Source organism: Pipistrellus kuhlii, unplaced genomic scaffold (assembly GCF_014108245.1).
Source record: "Pipistrellus kuhlii isolate mPipKuh1 unplaced genomic scaffold, mPipKuh1.p scaffold_m20_p_1, whole genome shotgun sequence".
Classification (NCBI taxonomy): Eukaryota; Metazoa; Chordata; class Mammalia; order Chiroptera; family Vespertilionidae; genus Pipistrellus; species Pipistrellus kuhlii.
Window position 1 is genome coordinate 52,598,809 of NW_023425404.1, and position 19,664 is coordinate 52,618,472.

The 19,664-nt window shown below is 42.8% G+C and overlaps 2 protein-coding genes across 4 annotated transcripts in view; one reads left to right on the forward strand and one right to left on the reverse strand.

The window, feature by feature from the left end:
* The window catches only part of CHP1 (calcineurin like EF-hand protein 1), a 42,277-nt gene extending 28,001 nt beyond the window's left edge, over positions 1-14,276 (reverse strand). The window contains exon 1 of the mRNA XM_036445701.2: positions 14,061-14,276. Within this exon, the coding sequence (XP_036301594.1) occupies positions 14,061-14,127 (67 nt within the window). The 5' untranslated portion in view covers positions 14,128-14,276. The remainder of the gene's footprint in view (positions 1-14,060) is intronic.
* A 218-nt stretch (positions 14,277-14,494) lies between these two features.
* Positions 14,495-19,664, forward strand: part of EXD1 (exonuclease 3'-5' domain containing 1) — a 41,577-nt gene continuing 36,407 nt past the window's right edge. For 2 of the 3 annotated variants that reach the window (XM_036445533.2, XM_036445555.2), the window contains exons 1-2: positions 14,495-14,981; positions 18,431-18,616. In XM_036445533.2, coding sequence (XP_036301426.1) covers positions 18,484-18,616 — 133 coding nt within the window. In that variant the 5' untranslated portion in view covers positions 14,495-14,981; positions 18,431-18,483. The remainder of the gene's footprint in view (positions 14,982-18,430; positions 18,617-19,664) is intronic. The other variant, XM_045574417.1, reaches the window with a different exon arrangement.

Here is a 19,664-nt window from a genome sequence, read left to right on the forward strand (position 1 = left end):
TAGAGTCCCTCCCCAGCCCGAATAGCCTACTTCTCCATGCCTGTAATAATATTCATTTTGCATACCCATTATTTTAAAAAATATATATTTTTATTGATTTCAGAGAAGGGAGGAGAGAAACATCAATGATGAGAATTATTATTTTTTTTTAATATATTTTATTGATTTTGTACAGAGAGGAAGGGAGAGAGATAGAGAGTTAGAAACATCAATGAGAGAGAGTCATCGATCAGTTGCCTCTTGCACACCCCCTACTGGGGATATGCCCACAACCAAGGTACATGCCCTTGACCGGAATCGAACCCGGGTCCCTTCAGTCCCCAAGCCGACGCTCTATCCATTGAGCTAAACCGGTCCCGGCAATGATGAGAATTATTGATTGGCTGCCTCCTGCATGCCCCACACTGGAGATCAAGCCCACAACCCAGGCATGTGCCATGACCAGGAATCAAACTATGACCTCCTGGTTCATAGCTTGATGCTCAACCACTGAGCCATGATGGCCAGATTGCATACCCATTCTTATTCCTTTTGCCTACTTCCCCATATAATATTTGCCCTACCCAATATAAGCAGCTGGCTTGAGGGTGCGAGGGGGGGTTGAGCAGATTTTCGTGGATGAACTACCTGCTGCTCTCCCATACTGCTGACATTATTGGAATAAACGCTCATATATGATATAGCCCTGTCTCTGCCTAATTGAGTCAAGTACAGGCAGCCCTGACAGGCACCCCTGACCCATTGGTTGTCCAGTTTCAAAGGAATGGGCTCCAAGAAAACAAATTAGGCAATTTGTAAAATTGGCATGTCATCATCAGCTGACATTTACTAAGAACCTATTTTGCTCATCATTTGGGAATAACCCAGGCATAAACTGACAAGTAAAATGAGGTAATAAAAAATGACAAAAGGAATTTCTGGAAAATAGTCTCCTGGCAGACTAAAGGTAGAAGGGGAAAAGTTACCAAAAGAAAAAAGACGATAGCCAATGGAGGGTGTGGCGAGTGTGGACTCTGTCCCAGGCTCTTTTCCAGGGTTTAAAGGAGAGGCTGAAAGAGTTCTGACAGTCATCCTCCTCACCTCTGCTCTAGAAACAAAAATTTACTTGCAGTTTTAGAAACAATAGGACAAAAGTAAACAGAGGCACAGCAGGAGAAGCAGGAAGTGAGTGGTCCAAAGCTAGGCTGGGAGGACACACCAGGTGCTGTGAATGCCTCAGCATCAGGTTTCATCCCCAAACTGGGCTCTGTTCTGTTCTCTAAGGAGAGCAGAGGAGGCGGAATTACCTAGCCCCAGCCAGGGCACAGCCAGTGGGATTTCAGGCACTGAGGAAGCATTGTGGACCTTTCTGCCAGCCTGGCAGATGTGAACAGCTTGGTATAAACAGTGCCCTCTTGGGAGGAGCAGGTTGACAGAAAGATTTCGTTCCTGGCACCAAAGCTTACCAGTGAGGGGTGCATAAACGGGAAGGCTGTGGAGTGAACTGTGGGAGGCAGTTAGACAGACATGAGCAGAGCGAGGACACTGGGCTAGGTACAAAAGGTCATCAGAGTGGAAGGCTGTCGGTGCCTAGCTAAGGACAAAATGTAGGGTGGGACCTTGCCACCAGGGTGACCTTTCCTCCCTAGCATATCGTTGGTCATGCAGTTTGGACCCCTGACCTTTCCTCCCTCGAGATAACATCTAGGCTTTAGTGTATTTCAGCTCTAGGGCCTAGAAGAGCAACCAAACCAACCGCAGCTGACCAACTGCATTGAATAATGACTCCATGCCCTGGTGCCAGCCAATCAATCAGTGGAGACCACAAACCTGAAAGGACACACCTGGAAAACTGCTGAATACCCTTTTGAGATCTTCTCCTGGGACCTCCCCTCACATTTCCACCCTTAAAACCCTTAAGATCGAGGACACAGAGGACCTAGCACACTTTCCCTCCTGGGACCATACGCAGTCTTTTCCCTTCCCCTTCTCTGTCCCCAGGTGCATTACCATTACCTTCCTCACTCCCAAGTTCCCAGGGCCCTTTCTTTACTCTATCACTTGTTTCCTAAGCCCATTTCTTCTAGGAATTACTTCTTCTACCGCTGTAATTTACCAAATAAATGTTCTCTTACAGTTTGGATCTTGGCTCTCAATTCTTTCCTAGCCAGAACACAAGTACCGAAGTCCAGTCTGACCCCTATGGGTCTAACAGCCAGTCCTGTTCCACCGCCTACAACAGAATTAATGGAGTCTGCGGGAGTGCTTGGCAAAGTGGCTGGCACATGGTAAGTACTCCAAGTCATTATCATCATCCTTACATTATGAGCCTGAAGGTACAGTTTTACCGCTGCACTGGTTAACCTCCATCTTCCTCCCGATTCTGCCAGCCACAGCCACATTCTTCAGGAGGCTGAGGAGTGTGCCCTAGCACTGGCCTCGGGCCTCAAAGGCTGCTCTAAAACTCGTTCCTTTTAGTTTAACAAAATTAGTTAATGAATGACCAACTTTCCCAAAAGATTTTTTGAGAAACCCAAATTTGTTCACAATCTCAACAACACTGTTTTAATTTCTTCATATACCATCTAATATCAGTTACTTGTATATTTTACCTAGTTCTGATAGCTTATTTTTTATTTATTAATTCATAATTTTTCTATACTGCTTTCGAGTCCTTTTTAATAAATGCATAATATTTAGACCACGAGATCACTTTTTAGTAGAGTAGTATATATTTCAGGTTACTTTTCTTTAACAAGAAAAACATCCAAATTGAAAAGTCTCCGTAACTACTCAATTCCCTGTCTTATTTGCCAGAAGCAAACACTATTACCAGTTACTTGTGAATCTTTCTACAAATTCCACATGTGTATATACAAGCAATTACTGTATAATGATTTATACAATTTTTAAATGGGATGCAATCATCTAGTCCAACCCCTTCAACTAATAAGTGAACCATCAGATATCCTTCTAATACAGATCACTATCTGAAAGAACTGGGCACTTGCCCTGGCCAGTGTGGCTCAGCGGTTAAGGCATAGGCCGTACACCAAAGAGTCAACCAATAGATGTCTCTCTCACATCTTCTCACATCTATGCCTCTCCCTCCCTTCCTCCCATTCTATCTAAAATCAATGAAAAATATTCTTGGGTGATAACTGACAACAACAAAAAAGAACTGGCACTAAAACTTCTTAGTATCATTTTTAAAATGCCCTTAAGTAAGTACCACTATGGCACTTACACCCATATTTCAGACTAAAAGATCAGTTTAGACTGCTAGAGTTCATAATTTACCAATGTATTAAAAATAAACATGTAAATAAGTAGTCAGAACCCCACAAAACTGCTATCTTCCAGGACAAACTGGGCAATATGGAAATCAGTGGAGAAATGTACAACCAAATGTTATTTAATACATCTCAGTGTTATAGAGATATTGTTACAAAGGGCTTTTATGAGGAGGAGGAGGAAGAGGAGAACATCAGGATGAGAGGAGGAGGAGAACAGGGGTGGGAAGAGGGAGAGGAAAAAGGAGAAGGAGAATGAGGGGGAAAAACAAACAAACAGAGGGGAGGGAAGGAAGAAAGGAGGGAGGACTTAAAGCTGTAGTTCAGGTGTGAAATCCACCATGACCAAGAATAGAAAGCAATCTTCAAGGCATAGTGCTCAGAGCAACTTCAAGAAGCAGAAAGATCTTGGAACTACCACAAATGAAGGCAGGACAAGTTTCCAGTAAACTCTTCTCACCACGAGGTACTAAACTAGCAGGAAGGACAGGTATCCCAAATTTGCACAAGTCTGGTAACTCAAAGGAAGTCTCAGAAGTTGCCAATTACTCTCAGAAAAAGCTGTGCACATGGACGTCTTTAATGAAGCTATATTTTTTCCCCAAAGATGGGAAAATAGTTACTTTATATTGTTGAAAGATTACTTAGAAGACCCTGCTAATATTCCAGACCTTTCTATCATCACTGCCAAAAAAAAAAAAAAAAAAAAAAAAAGAGCATTTGCAGGAAGTTTTAATTCATTATTTTGAAAAAAAGTTATCATATACTTTGGGAAGCTTATAGTGTACATGCTCCAACTCAAGATACTTGTGAACGCTGGTTTAAATGCTTTAAGAGTGATGATTTCGATGTGAAAGACAAAGAACATCCAGGACAACCAAAAAAGTTGGAAGACCAACGATTACAAGCACTATTGGACGAAGATGCGTGTCAAACTCAAAAACAACTTGCAGAAAGATTAAACGTTGCTCAGCAAACAATTTCCCATCGTTTACAAGCAACGGGAAAGATTTTAAAGGAAGAAAAATGAGTGCCACATCAACTGGATGAAAGACAACTGGAAAACCGAAAAGTCTTCAGTAAAATGTTGCTTCAACAGCACAAAAGAAAGTCTTTTTTGCATCTAATTGTGACTGGCGATGAAAAGTGGATTTATTTTGAGAATTTCAAATGCACAAAATCATGGGTTAATCCAGGTCAACCATCAACATCAACTGCAAGGCCAATTGCTTTGGAAAGAAGACAATGCTCTGCGTTTGGTGGGATCAGGAAGGTGTGGTGTATTATGAGCTTCTAAAACCAGGTGAAATCATTAATACTGATTGCTACTGACAACAAATAATCAATTTGAACCACGCTTTGATTATGAAATGACCAGAATGTACCAGAAGACACAGCAAAGTAATTTTGCTTCATGATGATGCACCATCACACACTTCAAAACCAGTTAAAAACACATTTAAAGATCTTGCCTGGGAAGTATTAACCCACCCACTGATGCACCAGACCTTGCTCCTTCAGATTACCACTTGTTCCAATCAATGGCACACGTACTTTCTGAGCAGCACTTCAAAACGTACGAAGAAGTGAAAAATTGGGTCTCTGAATGGTTTGCCTCAAAAAAAGAAAAGTTCTATAGGGATGGTATCCATAAATTACCTGAAAGATGGGGGAAATGTGTAGGTAGCAATGGACATAACTTTGAATAAAGCACGTCTGATGTTTCTGTTGAAATTATCATGTTTTCGTTGATTACAAAATCCGCATTATTAACCGGTACACCTAGTAATCCCAAACCAGCTACAGGTGCTAAATTATACCATCTACATTTCCATTTCTATTAAAGTCAGAAGAGTCTCCACAGTGACAGAACCTTCATGGACTATGGCATGACAGTGAGGGCCACAACATCTTGCATTAGAAAGTAGTAGTGTCTGCTTTCTAATATAAGTTGAACTTCCACTTATATTCCTGCCTAAGAAATCATTCTCAAGCAATTGCCTTTCCCAGGCTTGTGTTCTTTATTGCAACTATCCAGAAACCCACACTAGTTCTATCATTACATCCATCAAACATACACAAACCTCAACTTACTTCCTAAACCTGTTCAACACTTTCCCTATACCAATGACACATCAGAAGCTAGGGACTGCCGAAACCGGTTTGACTCAGTGGTAGAGCGTTGGTCTGCGGACTCAAAGGTCCCGGGTTCGATTCCAGTCAAGGGCATGTACCTTGGTTGCGGGCACATCCCCGGTAGGGGGTGTGCAAGAGGCAGCTGGTTGAAGTTTCTCTCTCATCGACGTTTCTAGCTCTCTCTCTCTCCCTTCCTCTCTGTAAAAAAATCAATTAAAATATATTAAAAAAAAAAAAAAAAAAAAAAAAAAAAAAAAGAAGAAGAAGAAAGAATAAAAAAGAAGCTAGGGACTAAAAAGAAATGAGCCCTCACTGATTTGGCTTAGCGGATGCAGGCGTCTTCAAACTACGGCCCGCGGGCCACATGCGGCCCGCAGAGGAGTCTGATCCGGCCCGCCAGGTTTTTTGGGCAGTGAGCACAGCCGAGGTGTTACAGCAGGAATTAGTAGTTCATATAGTCCGGCCCTCCAGCTCTCTGAGGGACCGTGATCTGGCCCCCACTTTAAAAAGTCTGAGGACCCCTGGTAGAGCATCGGCTCTGCAGACTGATGTCAAGGGCAGGACCTTGGTTGCAATGTGGGAGGCAACCAATTGATGTGTCTTCCTCACATTATGTTTCTGTCTGTCTCCCTTCACTCTCTCTAGAAATCAATGAAAAAATATCCTTGGGTGAGGATGAACACACACACACAGAAAGAGAGAATAGAATCTATTCATTAGCACTCAGTTGGCATAAATTAATTTTCACAGATTAAATGGCTATTTTTTTCTTGTGGATGTATCTATTCTGATATTCAGGCTTTGTATTAATATCCTCTACTTATTATTATTCACAATTTGTCTTAAGTGATTTTGGAATTCAATTTTTTCCTTACTTGAATCTAACTCTTTTCCCTTTTTATTTTGTTTCAATTACAGTTGACATCCAATATCATTCTATATTAATTTCAGGCATATAGCATAGTGACTAAACAATCATATACTTTACAAAATATTCCCTTTGATATTATATTTCTATTACCCAATTGGCACCCTATATTTATTACAATATTATTGACTATGTTCCCCATGCTGAACTTTATATCCCCGTGACTATTTTGTAACTACCAATTTGTATTTCTTAATCCCTTCGCCTTTTTCACCCAGCCCCACAACCCTCTCCCTCTCTGGCAACCATTAGTCTGTTCTCTGTATCTATGAGTCTGTTTCTATTTGGTTTTTCATTTATTTTGCCATTTAGACTCCACATATAAGTAAAATCATATGGTATTCATATTTCTCTGTCTGACTTATTTCACTTAGCAGCATAATATCCTCTAGGTCCATCCATGCTGTAGAGCAAATGTTAAGAGTTCATTCTTTTTATGGCTGAGTAATATTCCATTATATCTATATTAATAAAAGCCTAGTGGCCCTCGCGCACGACATCATCACAAGATGACCACGCGCACAGCGGAGGTGGGGCCCAGCAGCCACTCAGCACAGTGAGGCCTGGGGGTCCTGCAGCCCAGAGGAGGCCAGTCTGGGCAAATCTGCCACCTCGTGCAGAGGAGGTGAGTCTCAGTGGAGGAGGCAGCTCACGGCACTGGAGGGCAGTTGTGGGCTACCGGGCTGACAGGGGAACAGGTAGGCATCAATCAGGTCGGCAGGGAGCGGTTAGGTTGGCAGGCACAAGTGATTAGGGGCAATCAGGCAGGCAGGCAGGCAGGCAGGAAGGCATTTAGGAGAGCCAGCGGTCCTGGATTGTGAGGGATGTCCAACTGCCTGTTTAGGCTCAATCCTGCGAGATCAAACCAAAACCAGCAGTCGGCCGTCCCCCAAGGGGTCCCAGATTGGAGAGGGTGCAGGCCGGGCTGAGGAACACCCCTACTCTGTGTACCAGGCCACTAGTATATATATATTAGAGATCTGATGCATGAAATTCATGCAAGGGGCTATATATATTAGAGATCTGATGCATGAAATTCATGCAAGGGGCTTGGCCCTCACAGCCCCGACTTTGTCCGGAAGTTAGTTCAGCTGTCCGGTCTAATTAACATATTACACATTTATTTTATACACACATACACCACCACCACCACCACCACCACCACTTTTGTTTTTGTTAATCCTCACCAGAGGATATTTTTTTCATTCATTTTTTTTGAGAGTGGGAGTGAGGGAGGGGAAAGAGAAACACTGATGTGACAAAGACACACTGATTGGTTGCCTCTGCAGATGCTCTGACCAAGGCCGGGGATCAAACATGCAGCCTATGTACATGCCTTGACAGGGAATTGAACTAGAAACCCTTCAGTACACAGGTCAACACTCTAACCACTGAGCAACATAAGCCAGGGCTATAACACAATTTTTTTTATCCATTGCTCTATTGACGGACACAGGTTACTTATTTTGATTAACCTATATAATAAAGATGGAATATACAAATTGACTGTAACTCCAGAACAGGTGGTGGGAATATGCAAATTCCACAGCCAATAAGGAGGAAATATGCAAATTTACATGATAAGGTAAGAGGCGGAAGACGACTCCAACCCGAGCGAAGGTGATGCCGGCAGCCAGGGGAAGGAAGGCCTATTCTTGCATGAATCTTCATGCATCGGGCCTCTAGCTGTGAATAATGCTGCAATGAACATAGAAGTGCATATATTCTAAATGGCTATTAAAAAATAAGTTTTAAATAACTCACAGCCAGATTATTGCTATGGTTAGGTGAACTAAGGTTGGAGGTTACAGAAACTCCAAAGACACTTGTGGCCTTTCCCCTAACAACAAGTTTTATTCAAATGAGCTTAAATTTATGAAATGCTAACGTGTGAAAAATGGTAAAAGAACTGAGACCGGTTTGGCTCAATGGAGAGAGCGTCGGCTTGGGGACTGGAGGTCCTGGGTTCGATTCCGGTCAAGGGCATGTACCTTGGTTACGGGCACATCCCCAGTAGGGGGTGTGCAAGAGGCAGCTGATCAATGATTCTCTCTCATCGATGTTTCTAACTCTCTATCTCTCTCCCTTCCTCTCTGTACAAATTCAATAAAATATATTAAAAAAAGAAAAAGAAAGAAAAAGAAAAATGGTAAAAGAATAAAGATAATAGAAAATTTTTATGCCAACACAAAGTGTTTTGTTTTTTGTTTTAAATATATTTTTGTTGATTTCAGACAGGGAGGGAGAGGAAGAGAGAGATGGAAAACACCAATGATGAGAGAGAATCATTGGTCAGCTATCTCCTGCATGGCCCACACTGGGGATCAAGCCCGCAACCCAGGCTTGTGCCCTGACTGGAAATCGAATCGTGACCTCCTGGTTCATATGTTGACACTCAACCACTGAGCCACACCAACCAGGCTTATTACTGCTTTTTAAACTGTTAGAAACGATGGGATTTCTATTCCTTTATAAGTTACATTTCCTGCCGAAACCGGTTTGGCTCAGTGGTTAGAGCGTTGGCCTGCGGACTGAAAGGTCCCAGGTTCGATTCTGGCCAAGGGCATGTACCTTTGTTGCCGGCACATCCCAGTAGGGGGTGTGCAAGAGGCAGCTGATCAGTGATTCTCTCTCATCGATGTTTCTAACTCTCTGTCCCTCTCTCTTCCTCTCTGTAAAAAAAAATCAAAAAAAAAAAAAAAAAAGTTACATATCCTGCCGAAACCGGTTTGGCTCAGTGGATGGAGCATCAGCCTGCGGACTGAAGGGTCCCGGGTTTGATTCCAGTCAGGGACATGTGCATTGGTTGCAGGTGCATGCCCAGTAGGGGGTGTGCAGGAGGCAGCTGGTCAATGTTTCTCTCTCATCAATGTTTCTAGCTCTGTCCCTCTCCTTTCCTCTCTATAAAATATTATATATACATACATATATATATATATATATATATATATATATATATTGATATATATTGATATATATATATTTTTTTTTCTTTTAAATTACATTTCCGTAGAATTGGGAAAACATTTGTACTTGATTCCTAATCCAATGCCCCCCTGAAATTAGGAAATGTATAAAATGCTGTAATTTCCCCAATATATAGTCCTAGACATGGTTTGTATAACTAGCACATGCAAATGGTATCTTCCCTATAAGATGATTATTATCTACTAGAGGCCTGGTGCATGGATTCGTGCACCAGTGGGGGTCCCTCAGTGTGGCCTGCGGACATCTCCCAAGGGGTCCTGGATTGCAAAGGCTGGGGAGGGACCGCTGGAGGGCTCCAAGTCATGTCTGGCCCATCTAGCCTAGTCCTAATTGGTGGGACCCCAGCAGCTACCAGTTGTAGCAACTGCCACCTTGTGGTCAGTGCATGTCATAGTGACTGGTCGAACCGTCAAGACACTTATCATATTAGGCTTTTATTATATACGATGGTTCAAAATAATACATGCTAACACTTACCTGGTACTTATTATACATGAAGCACTATTCTAAGTAGATTAATCCTCACAATACTCCTATAAAGTAGGTACCATTATTATTCCCATTTACAGATGATGAAACTAAGACTTACAGGTCATTCTTCCCTAGAATTATTTCCCTAGAATCACTTAGATTAAATTTCAAACACTGGCTAAGCTATTGATACATGAATTCTAATCAATTTACACTTAGGAAAAATTGTTTAAATTTTTCAATGATTGCAATGCAAAGATTTCATATGAAAAATAAAGTCAATTTTTCCCAGTATCGTGTGGCTTAGTGGTTGAATCTCTTCCTGTGCACCAAAGTGTCACCAGTTTGATTCCTGGTCAGGGAACATGCCCAGGTTTCAGGTTCGGTCCCCTTTCATGGTGAGTTCAGGAGGCAATTGACAGACATTTCTCTCTCTCTCTCTCAAAAAAAAAATAAATAAATAAAATAATAATAATAATAATAATAAATATATTTTAAAAAATATATATAAAGTCAGCTTTTCTCAATTACAATACATTTTCTTATAGGCAAAGGGAACAATAAAACATTTACACTTTATATTTTTATTGATTTTTTTTTTTTTATTTATTTATTTTATTTTTTTTTACAGAGAGGGAGAGAGCTAGAGAGCTAGAAATGTTGATGAGAGAGAAACACCGACCAGCTGCCTCTTGCACACTCCCTACCGGGGATGTGCCCGCAACCAATGTACATGCCCTTGACCGGAATCGAATCCGGGACCTTTGAGTCCACAGACCGACACTCTACAACTGAGCCAAACCGGTTTCGGCAAAACACTTACACTTTACGTGTCTCTAATAGTTCCCCAAACTAAAAGATAAATTCCGTCTCTTTACCCCACCCTCAGATATCGTTTTTATTCTTCTAAACTTTTATATCATGTTAAAATTATTGCTTTAGCCAAAACCGGTTTGGCTCAGTGGTAGAGCGTCGGTCTGTGGACTGAAAGGTCCCAGGTTCGATTCCGGTCAGGGGCATGTACGTTGGTTGCGGGCACATCCCCGGTGGGGGGGTGTGCAAGAGGCAGCTGGTCGGTTTCTCTCATTGACATTTCTAGCTCTCTATCTCTCTTCCTTCCTCTCTGTAAAAAAATCAATAAAAATATATTAAAATGTATTTTAAAATTATTGCTTTAAAAGTCAACTCTGCAATAATATTGTAATAATTATGCATGGTGTCACTAGACTTATTGGGGTAATTGTGCCATAACTTAATAACTGTCTAGTCTGATATATACCTTAAACTAATATTGTGTGTCAAATGTAATTGGAAAATTTTAAAAATATTTTTAAAAATAAAATAAAAATCAACTCTACCGATGGGCACTAACTGAGTAAACTGATGTCTTAACTCCCATGGAGGAGGAATAACTGTGGAGCAAGCTTGGGGATAATGTTCCTGGAATTATCAAAAAATGCCTTGAATTGTTGAAACCGGTTTGGCTCAATGGATAGAGCGTCAGCCTGCAGACTGAAAGGTCCTGGGTTGGATTCCAGTCAAGGGCATGTACCTTGGTTGCGGGCACATCCCCAGTAGGGGGTGTACAAGAGGCAGCTGATCGATGATTCTCTCTCATCGATGTTTCTAATTCTCTATCCCTCTCTCTTCCTCTCTGTAAAAAATCAATAAAATATATATATATTTTTAAAAATGCCTTGAGTTAATTTACCCAAATGTAATCCATTCATGCATGTATAAAGGCCCAATTCCTGTCCTCTACAACAGCGTTTTTCAACCGCTGTTCCGTGGCACACTAGTGAGATGTTGCCTGGTGTGCCGTAGGTGCAGACAAGACAAGAATTTTATAATTTTTCACTATTTTGTTTACTTAATATTTCATAATAAAGTAATTATAAAATACTTTCTTTGTGTTTATTTGATTCCTATTCAAGAGAATTACTTTATATATAGTCAATATAGGCACAGAGTTAAATTTTTTAACATTTTCTAATGGTGGTGTGCCTTGTGATTTTTTTCATGAAACGTGTGCCTTTGCCCAAAAAAGGTTGAAAAACACTGCTCTACAAGGCCAGCCCACAAGGCTTCCCTGAGTCTTGCACGTAGGTGTTACACAATTTCCGTTATCTTATGTCCTGATGCTAATCCTAACTCTTATGGATTTATCTCCACTACCAAGTTGTGGGCATCTTTTGTCACCATCTGCTTTGAGTACCTAACACAGTACTGAATATAGACATTGAAAAAATTCAGTAAGTACTTGTTTCATTAGGCTTTCATACATTTGTACTGGTTGTGGTCAAGACTCTCCTTTAAAGTTGCTTCATTTTTTTGGCAACTAGGAAAACAGCTTTTCCAGGAGTACTTAGTTCTGTGTCTTCACAAGTTACACAATAAAGTAACCCAGAGTCCTATAGCATCCAGGCCCCTATCACTGGTCAAATGCAAATAAGCCAGAATGGGATTATTGCTTCCTTTATCATGAGGCAAAACTAGCTTTTCCCAATTCTCAATATGCTTTACTCTTCCTCATTAATGTGACTTTTTATTTTAAGCACAAATGCTTTAACCCTAATGCCACCTTAGTCCTAACACAGGGGTCATGGCCCAAAATTTAATAAAATGCTTGCTAAATACAAACTGCTTATATTTCTACTCTTGGAGTTAGAGTGTAATAAACATAGTATAAGGTAAAGTGGCCAAATACTGCACCTTATAAATAACTCCTTTCCATCATTCATCCAAAATCATGAAAAGAACAGCACTGTTATATGGTGAGCTCAACATCATTAGCCTTTATGGAGAAGCATAATGGCCAATATACACTGAGTGGCCGGATTATTATGATCTCTGAATGCATAATGATCTGGCCACTCAATGTGTGTGTGTGTGTGTGTGTGTGTGTGTGTGTGTGTGTGCGTATAGATATATTAGAGGCCCGGTGCATGAATTTGTGCATGGGTAGGGTCCTGGCCAAGGGGAGGGGACATGGGCGGTTGGCTGGCCTGCCTGCTGGTCAATTTGCATATTAGCCTTTTATTATATAGGATGTACAATGAGTGACCAGTTTATTATGTGTTCAGAGATCATAATAATCTGGCCATTCAGTGTATTAGGGGACAATGAAAGCAGTAAACCACTTAGACAAGAGCTGGGACCATGTAACACTCCTTCCAAATTGAAGGTTCTAGAAAGTTGAATTTGTCAGAAAGCACTGGACAGCATTTAATTTATCTCAGGTCACCAATGCCTGAGTAATTCTTTAGTTTCCCCCCAACATGCTCCAATATTACCTGCATAAGGCCACTGAATTACTTACTGGCCACCTCTATCAAAAACAAGTAGCAGAAAGAGACAGCACTCAGATGCTTATATAACTCGTGTAAAATACGAGTCGTAATGCATTACTGAGAAATAGTGTATGTATTATTAAGGACTATACAAATGTATGTGATGGAGTTTTACAGAGCTTCTGAATCTCCAAAAGTCTATTGCCCTTTGTTCAGGTTAATGAAGAAGAGACTGGACTATAAAAAAAAAAAAAAAAAAAAAAAAAAAAATCAGTTTTTAATTCAAATTCACACAGATTTTTGGAGCACATCCAATTGCCATAGTGACTGCATGAAGTACACCAGCACAGTAGAAATCAACATATCTGAAATCGGGACTGCAAGCATCCCCGGTGTAAGTAAAAACTGGTGGTCACAGTCTCCATGCTTTTTCTCCACAAATTCAGAAAAAGTCTTATACCCTCAGACCCTGATTATTTCAAAGTCTCCTTTCACCAGTTCACATATTTCCAAGTCTTACTATATAATCTGGCTTTCTGCGCTTCTTTTTCCAGTTGTGGCAAGTATTTGCGATTTCCCAAAAAATGTCAGTGGTTTTCAGTCCTTGCCCGGAAATGTCACCTAAGGGACTATATACCCAGAGCTGCTGAATTTGCGGCTGGTGAGAGGAAAGATGAAGGAGTTGGGGGGCTCTCCTTAGAAGGGAGCGGGGAAACGAGCGGTGTCCGTGCTCTACGGGAATCTCGACTCCCGCCCGTGAGACGAAGAACAGTCCCCCACGAGCCAGGACCCCGACCGGGCAGCCGCGGCTGGACGAGCAGGGTCTCCAGCCACCGAGCCCAAAGCGCAGTGCTGGCGGCTGCCCGGGATCCCCGCAACCTCCCCCCGGCACCCCAGCCCCAGGCTTGGGCGACATCTGCCCTCAGTCCTCCCAGAGGCGCCCGGACGCGTTCCCACCCCCCGGCCCCGACTCACAGCCCGTCTCCTTCTTGATCTCCTCCAGCTCTTCGTCCCGCAGTAACGTGGAAGCCCGAGACCCCATCGCCGAGCCGGAAGCTCCTCCGAGAGCAGGAGCCTCTGAAGCGACGGCGGAAGCGGGAGGGAAAGAGGGAAGAGAAGGGAGGGACAGGGGTCAAGAAGGAAGAGGGCAGCGTTTCCACCGCGGCCTGGGGAGGGTACCCGGGGGTGGCGCGCGGGCGAGGGCGGCCCCGCGGGCGGCCAATGAGGAGCGGGGCTGCGCCCGGCGCAGGACACGACGTCGGCGCTGCCGGCTCCGGCCCCCGAATGAATCACCTCAGCACCCGCCGCGTCTCGCTGGACACGGACCCGCCCCCGGAATTGTGACGCAACGGGCCTTAAAAGGGCAATGCCACTCTGGCTGTAGTGGCTGCAATTAAAAGGGCAACGCCATTTTACTCACTTTTCACCTTAACACCTGCGACAGGTTTCTCACAGAACTCCAACAGAAACCCCTGCCCTACGGACGGCACAGAGAAATAATAACGATAGATAAATGCTCGCTTGGGGACCGCTAGGGTGTCGCCTGAGAACGGCTTGCCGGGAGTTGCACTTCCTCGTTTTCCAGGGCGGCCCTCTCTCCTCCTGGCCGCTGGGGGCGCTCTGACAGCGGCCTCGGCGCCGCGCGCTGGTTGCCTCCGGAGGAACAGCCGGGTCTCTTGGTGGCGCCGGCCGGGCCAACGGCGGCGGCGTTTGCTGGGTCCTCAGGTAACGGCGCCGGGGCTGGGCAGTGCCCGGAGTTCCCCCCAACAGCAGTCCCTCTTCACAGTCCGAGACGGAAGCTCCAGGAACTCACCATTGGGCGAAAATTGCCACAGAATTTCCCAAACTTCCCTTTGGATAAAAACTCCTACCGACAGAGAAGAGTGAATTCCTAGCGTATGGCTCGCCTTTTATTTAAAGTTTGTTATTTTGCCTTAAAAACGAGGAATTTTGGATTTAATTCTTGTGTGTAACCCTCACCCGAAGACGCACACACACACCACACATATCCTAAAAAATGTATGCACATTTGGAATAATTACAAAGGCAGTGTTTATTAAAGTACGTTTCATTTTCAAAATTGAGCTATCAGCTCTTAAAGTGTGTATACATTTTTTTTTGGGGGGGGAGACACCCTGTATTATTTTTTAAATTGATTTTAGAGAGAGGAAGGGAAAGAAATAAACATCTTTCCGTCGCCGTGTTCCCCCCCCCCCCCCCCCCCCCCCCCGGGGGCTGACCCGGGATCCTGGGTGCTGCCCGGATGGAGTGGCACCGGCCCCGCTTCTCTGGTCCACCTTCCCGCCTGAGGGACCGCGAGCCAACCCACCGAGCCACGTCGGCCAGGGCTGCATGTTATCCTTACGACATGTTTTTGTTTTCTTGAAAACAAATGCGCTCGGTAAATGAGTGCACCCTCGCAGTGTACTCGTTCTTTGCCTGTGGCTTCAGTGCCCCCCCCCCCCCATGTTGTTTTGTTCGGAGCAGGTTGAGAGGTGGTTAGAACAAATTCTGCCCTCCATCACTTAGAACCTGAGCACCGGGGGACTCGGCAAGCTGCACAAGTGAGCTTGGCTTACTAGTTTTAAGCTTCAGCTAAGGCTCTGCCGGCTTAGCGTGAGACCGAGGGAGGTCCTCCTCCCCCTGACTTGCTTTCAGGACTGATTTGCTCTTGTAGGTAGAGACTGGTGTCTGCCTCTGTATGCAGAGTGTGATCTTTGGGATATGCTGGTCTGTCTTGCAAGTATAGGTGTGGTAGAAAAGGCTTGATGTCAGCCAAGTGAAGGTCCCTTTTCTGAGTCTGCCCTGAAGCCCATCTCTGGATTTTGACCTTAGTTTTTCCTTCCTAATCCTGAATCTACCGTTTGCAGCTGTCCTCTGGGAAAACTTTCTTTGCGTTAATGTTTTTTTTCTTACTTTACTGTTTTTTAAGCTTCCTTATACACCAAGCATTTCACAAACTTTTATTTCTTTTTTTTTAATATCTTTTATTGATTTTTTACAGAGAGAAGAGAGAGGGACAGAGTCAGAAACATCGATGAGAGAGAATCATCAATCAGCTGCCTCCCGCACACCCCTCACTCCGGATGTGCCCGCAACCAAGGTACATGCCCCTGACCCGAACCCGGGACCCCTCAGTCCACAGGCCAATGCTCCATCCACTGAGCCAAACCGGTCTTGGCAAACTTTTATTTCTTATGTATCATTTAAAAACATAAATTTTTTTTTGCTTCTATGAAGGGCTGTTTTTTTCCAGTTTCATGCCCTTTTTTATGTCTGTAAAAATTCCCCTTTTGCCTCTTTGGATTGACTAGAACAATGAAAGAAGATTTTCTCCTCAGACACTCTGGTGACATGTTTTCCCTGGATGCTTAACACCTGGTCTTGCCCTACATGTGCTCTTCACTAAGGGCCTGGTTTTAGGAGAGTTCAAGTTCCATTATCATCTAAATATGTGCCTTCGGTCAAGTGTTGTAAATGTTTAAGCCTCAGTTTCTGCAAGTGTAAATTAGGTAACAGTTGTTGTAGGCAACAAATAACATTTGTGAAAGTACTTGCTAGACCTTAAAATATAAAAATATAGGTAATTTATCTGACTAAAATTGCTATGTATTTTCTCTCCTTCCTAGTTGAATTATACCTTAATAATTCCATCAGTGTTTTATTTTATAGTTAAACTAGAGTCTTGGTACACGAAATTTGTGCATGGGTAGGGTCTCTAGGCCTGGCAGGCGATCAGGGCCGATTGGGACCTTCCAGCTGCCGGCCAGTGCCTTCCTTCTTTCCATGCCACCACCTGATAGCGCATGACTTAGTGAGTCGTTGAACTCCCAGTTGAAGAGTGGACAATTAGGATGTTAGGCTTTTATAGAGACTAGAGGCCTGGTGCACAAATTCATGCATGGTGGGGGGCTCCTCGGCCTGGCCAAAGGTCAGAGCCGATGGGGGCTGAGCAGTTGGCCAGAGGAGGTTGGCTGTGGGAGCGCACTGACTACCAGGGTGCAGCTCCTACATTGAGCGTCTGCCCCCTGGTGGTCAGTGTGCATCATAGCAACCAGTCTTAAAGGTAAAGTTTTTTTGTACATTTCTGCATTAGCATCTCTATACTAATAAAAGAAAGATGCAAATTGACTGTACCTTTGTGACACCCACCAGCCAAACAGGAGTGAGTATGCAAATTAGCCCAAGAAAGCTGATGGGCTAATTTGCATACACAGGCTCTGAGCGGCCAGGGGCAGAATGCAGGCATTTTGCACCGCCTCATCCACTCCGGGCCTCTGGGCAGCACGGGAAGGCCAAAAGGCAGCTCCGGGCTAGAGCAAAGGCGGAAAGGTAGCTCCAGCCAGAGTGAAGGCTGTATCGGCAGCCAGGGGAAGGAAGACCCATTCTTGCACAAATCTTGGTGCATTGAGCCTAGTTTTATATAATGAGCATGCATCATTTTCACAAAAACAGTTGAATTTTCCAAAACTAGTGTGTGGTATTTGGCAGTTTAATCTTTTACGCTGCAAATGACTGATTAGTGATACTACATCAACCCAGTCCCTGAGCTGTGGCCAGAGTGGGATTGAATGGCCCTTGCAGTGAATGGCAATTTCACTAGAGTGGTAATGAATAAATTGTGATAGTTTTAAATCACTTATACTTTGGTTGGTTAGAATGTTAAATCCTGGCCTGGCAAGTGTGGCTTCAGTGGTTGAGCATCGACCTATGAACCAAGAGGTCCCGGTCGATTCCCAGTTAGGGCACATGCCTGGGCTGTGGGCTCGATCCCCAGTATGGGGTGTGCAGGAGACAGCAAATCAATGATTCTCCTTCATCATGGATGTTTCTCTCTCTCTCTCTCCCACTCCCCTCCTTCTGAAATCAATAAAAACAGATTTTTTTAATGAAATGTCAAACTGCAAATGTTACTAACCTAGAAGAGGATAGAGACATTTCTGGGGTAAACAGTTTGTATTGCAAATGTTTTGCCAAAATCAATTTTTATCATTTGTTCTTTTAGTTTTATGGTTGATATTAAAAAATATATATGTATCTGTCATTAAACAGTTTATAAATATTCTGCTTATCCAATTAGCTAAGGAAGGGAATGTGATATTACCCCATTTTATAGATGAAGTCATCAAGCCTACCTTGTCTTAAGTCCTATGGTTTTCATTTCCCCAGGTAAATAAATTAGAGTTGGTGCTTCCAATGATCATTTTTCTCATCATTGTAAAAAGATAAAACTTAATTACTGTTGAATTTTATTTTTCTTGTATCTTACAGGTATAGAGAAAGAAAAAATGACCTCACTCCCCCACAAAATATTTTTAAAGTCATGGATCTCTTTTATTTTCAAGTGCTTAGATACTTAAAGAAGATTTCTTGAAGACTGCTTTTGGAGTAAAAGAGCATGGATCCCAGCAGTGACTACCATTACCTCAATCAGATTTTGTGGAGAAGGGTGAAACTCACATTGGTTTGTGGCATCTTTGAGGGAGTGCTCCAGCATGTGGACCCTAACAAGATTGTTATCTTGAAGAAAGGTCTCTTTTTATTTCTCATACATAATCTTCTGCCTTTTAAGAAATTCATAGCTTATTTTGGGTGATGACTCTGGGCTCCTCTAGGATTGTTAGTAGGCATCATTCCTATTTTAGAAAAGGATAGGAGCAAGATTAGAATGCTATTTTCCCTAACAACAACATGGCTGCATATGCTAGCTTGTCCCACTTCTATACTTTTATTGACATGATAGTAGAAAATTTTAATATATTTATTTAATTGGGTAGTTCTTTTAATTTTTCTCTGTATGCATCTTGAAATTTAAAATAACTGCTCTATTAGAATTGCTTTTGGCTTTATTTTATTTTTTAAAATTTCTTTATTGATTAAGTTGTTACATATGTGTCCTTATTCCCCCATTACTCCCCCTCATCCCCCCCACTCATGCCCTCACCCCCATTGTCCGTGTCCATTGGTTAGGCTTATATGTGTGCATACAGTCCTTTGGTTGATCTCTCCCCCTCACCCCCACCCTCCCCTACCTCGTTCTGAGGTTTGATGGTCTGATCCATGTTTCTCTGTCTCTGGATCTATTTTTGTTCGTCAGTTTATGTTGTTCATTATATTCCATAAATGAGTGAGATCATGTGATATTTATCTTTCTCTGACTGGCTTATTTTACTTAGTATAATGCTAAGTCCATCTATGCTGTTGCAAATGGTAAGAACTCTTTTTATAGCAGCGTAGTATTCCATTGTGTAGATGTACTACAGTTATTTAATCCACTCATCTGCTGATGGGCACTTAGGCTGTTTCCAAATCTAAGCTATGGTGAATTGTGCTGCTATGAACATAGGGGTGCATATATTCTTTCTGGTTGGTGTTTCTAGTTTCTTGGGATATATTCTTAGAAGTGGAATCACTGGGTCAAATGACAGTTCCATTTTTTGTTTTTTGAGGAAACTCCACACTGTTCTCAGTGACTGCACCAGTCTGCATTCCCGCCAGGAGTGAAGGAGGGTTCCTTTTTCTCCGCATTCTTGCCAGCACTTGTCATTTGTTGATTTGTTGATGATAGCTATTCTGACA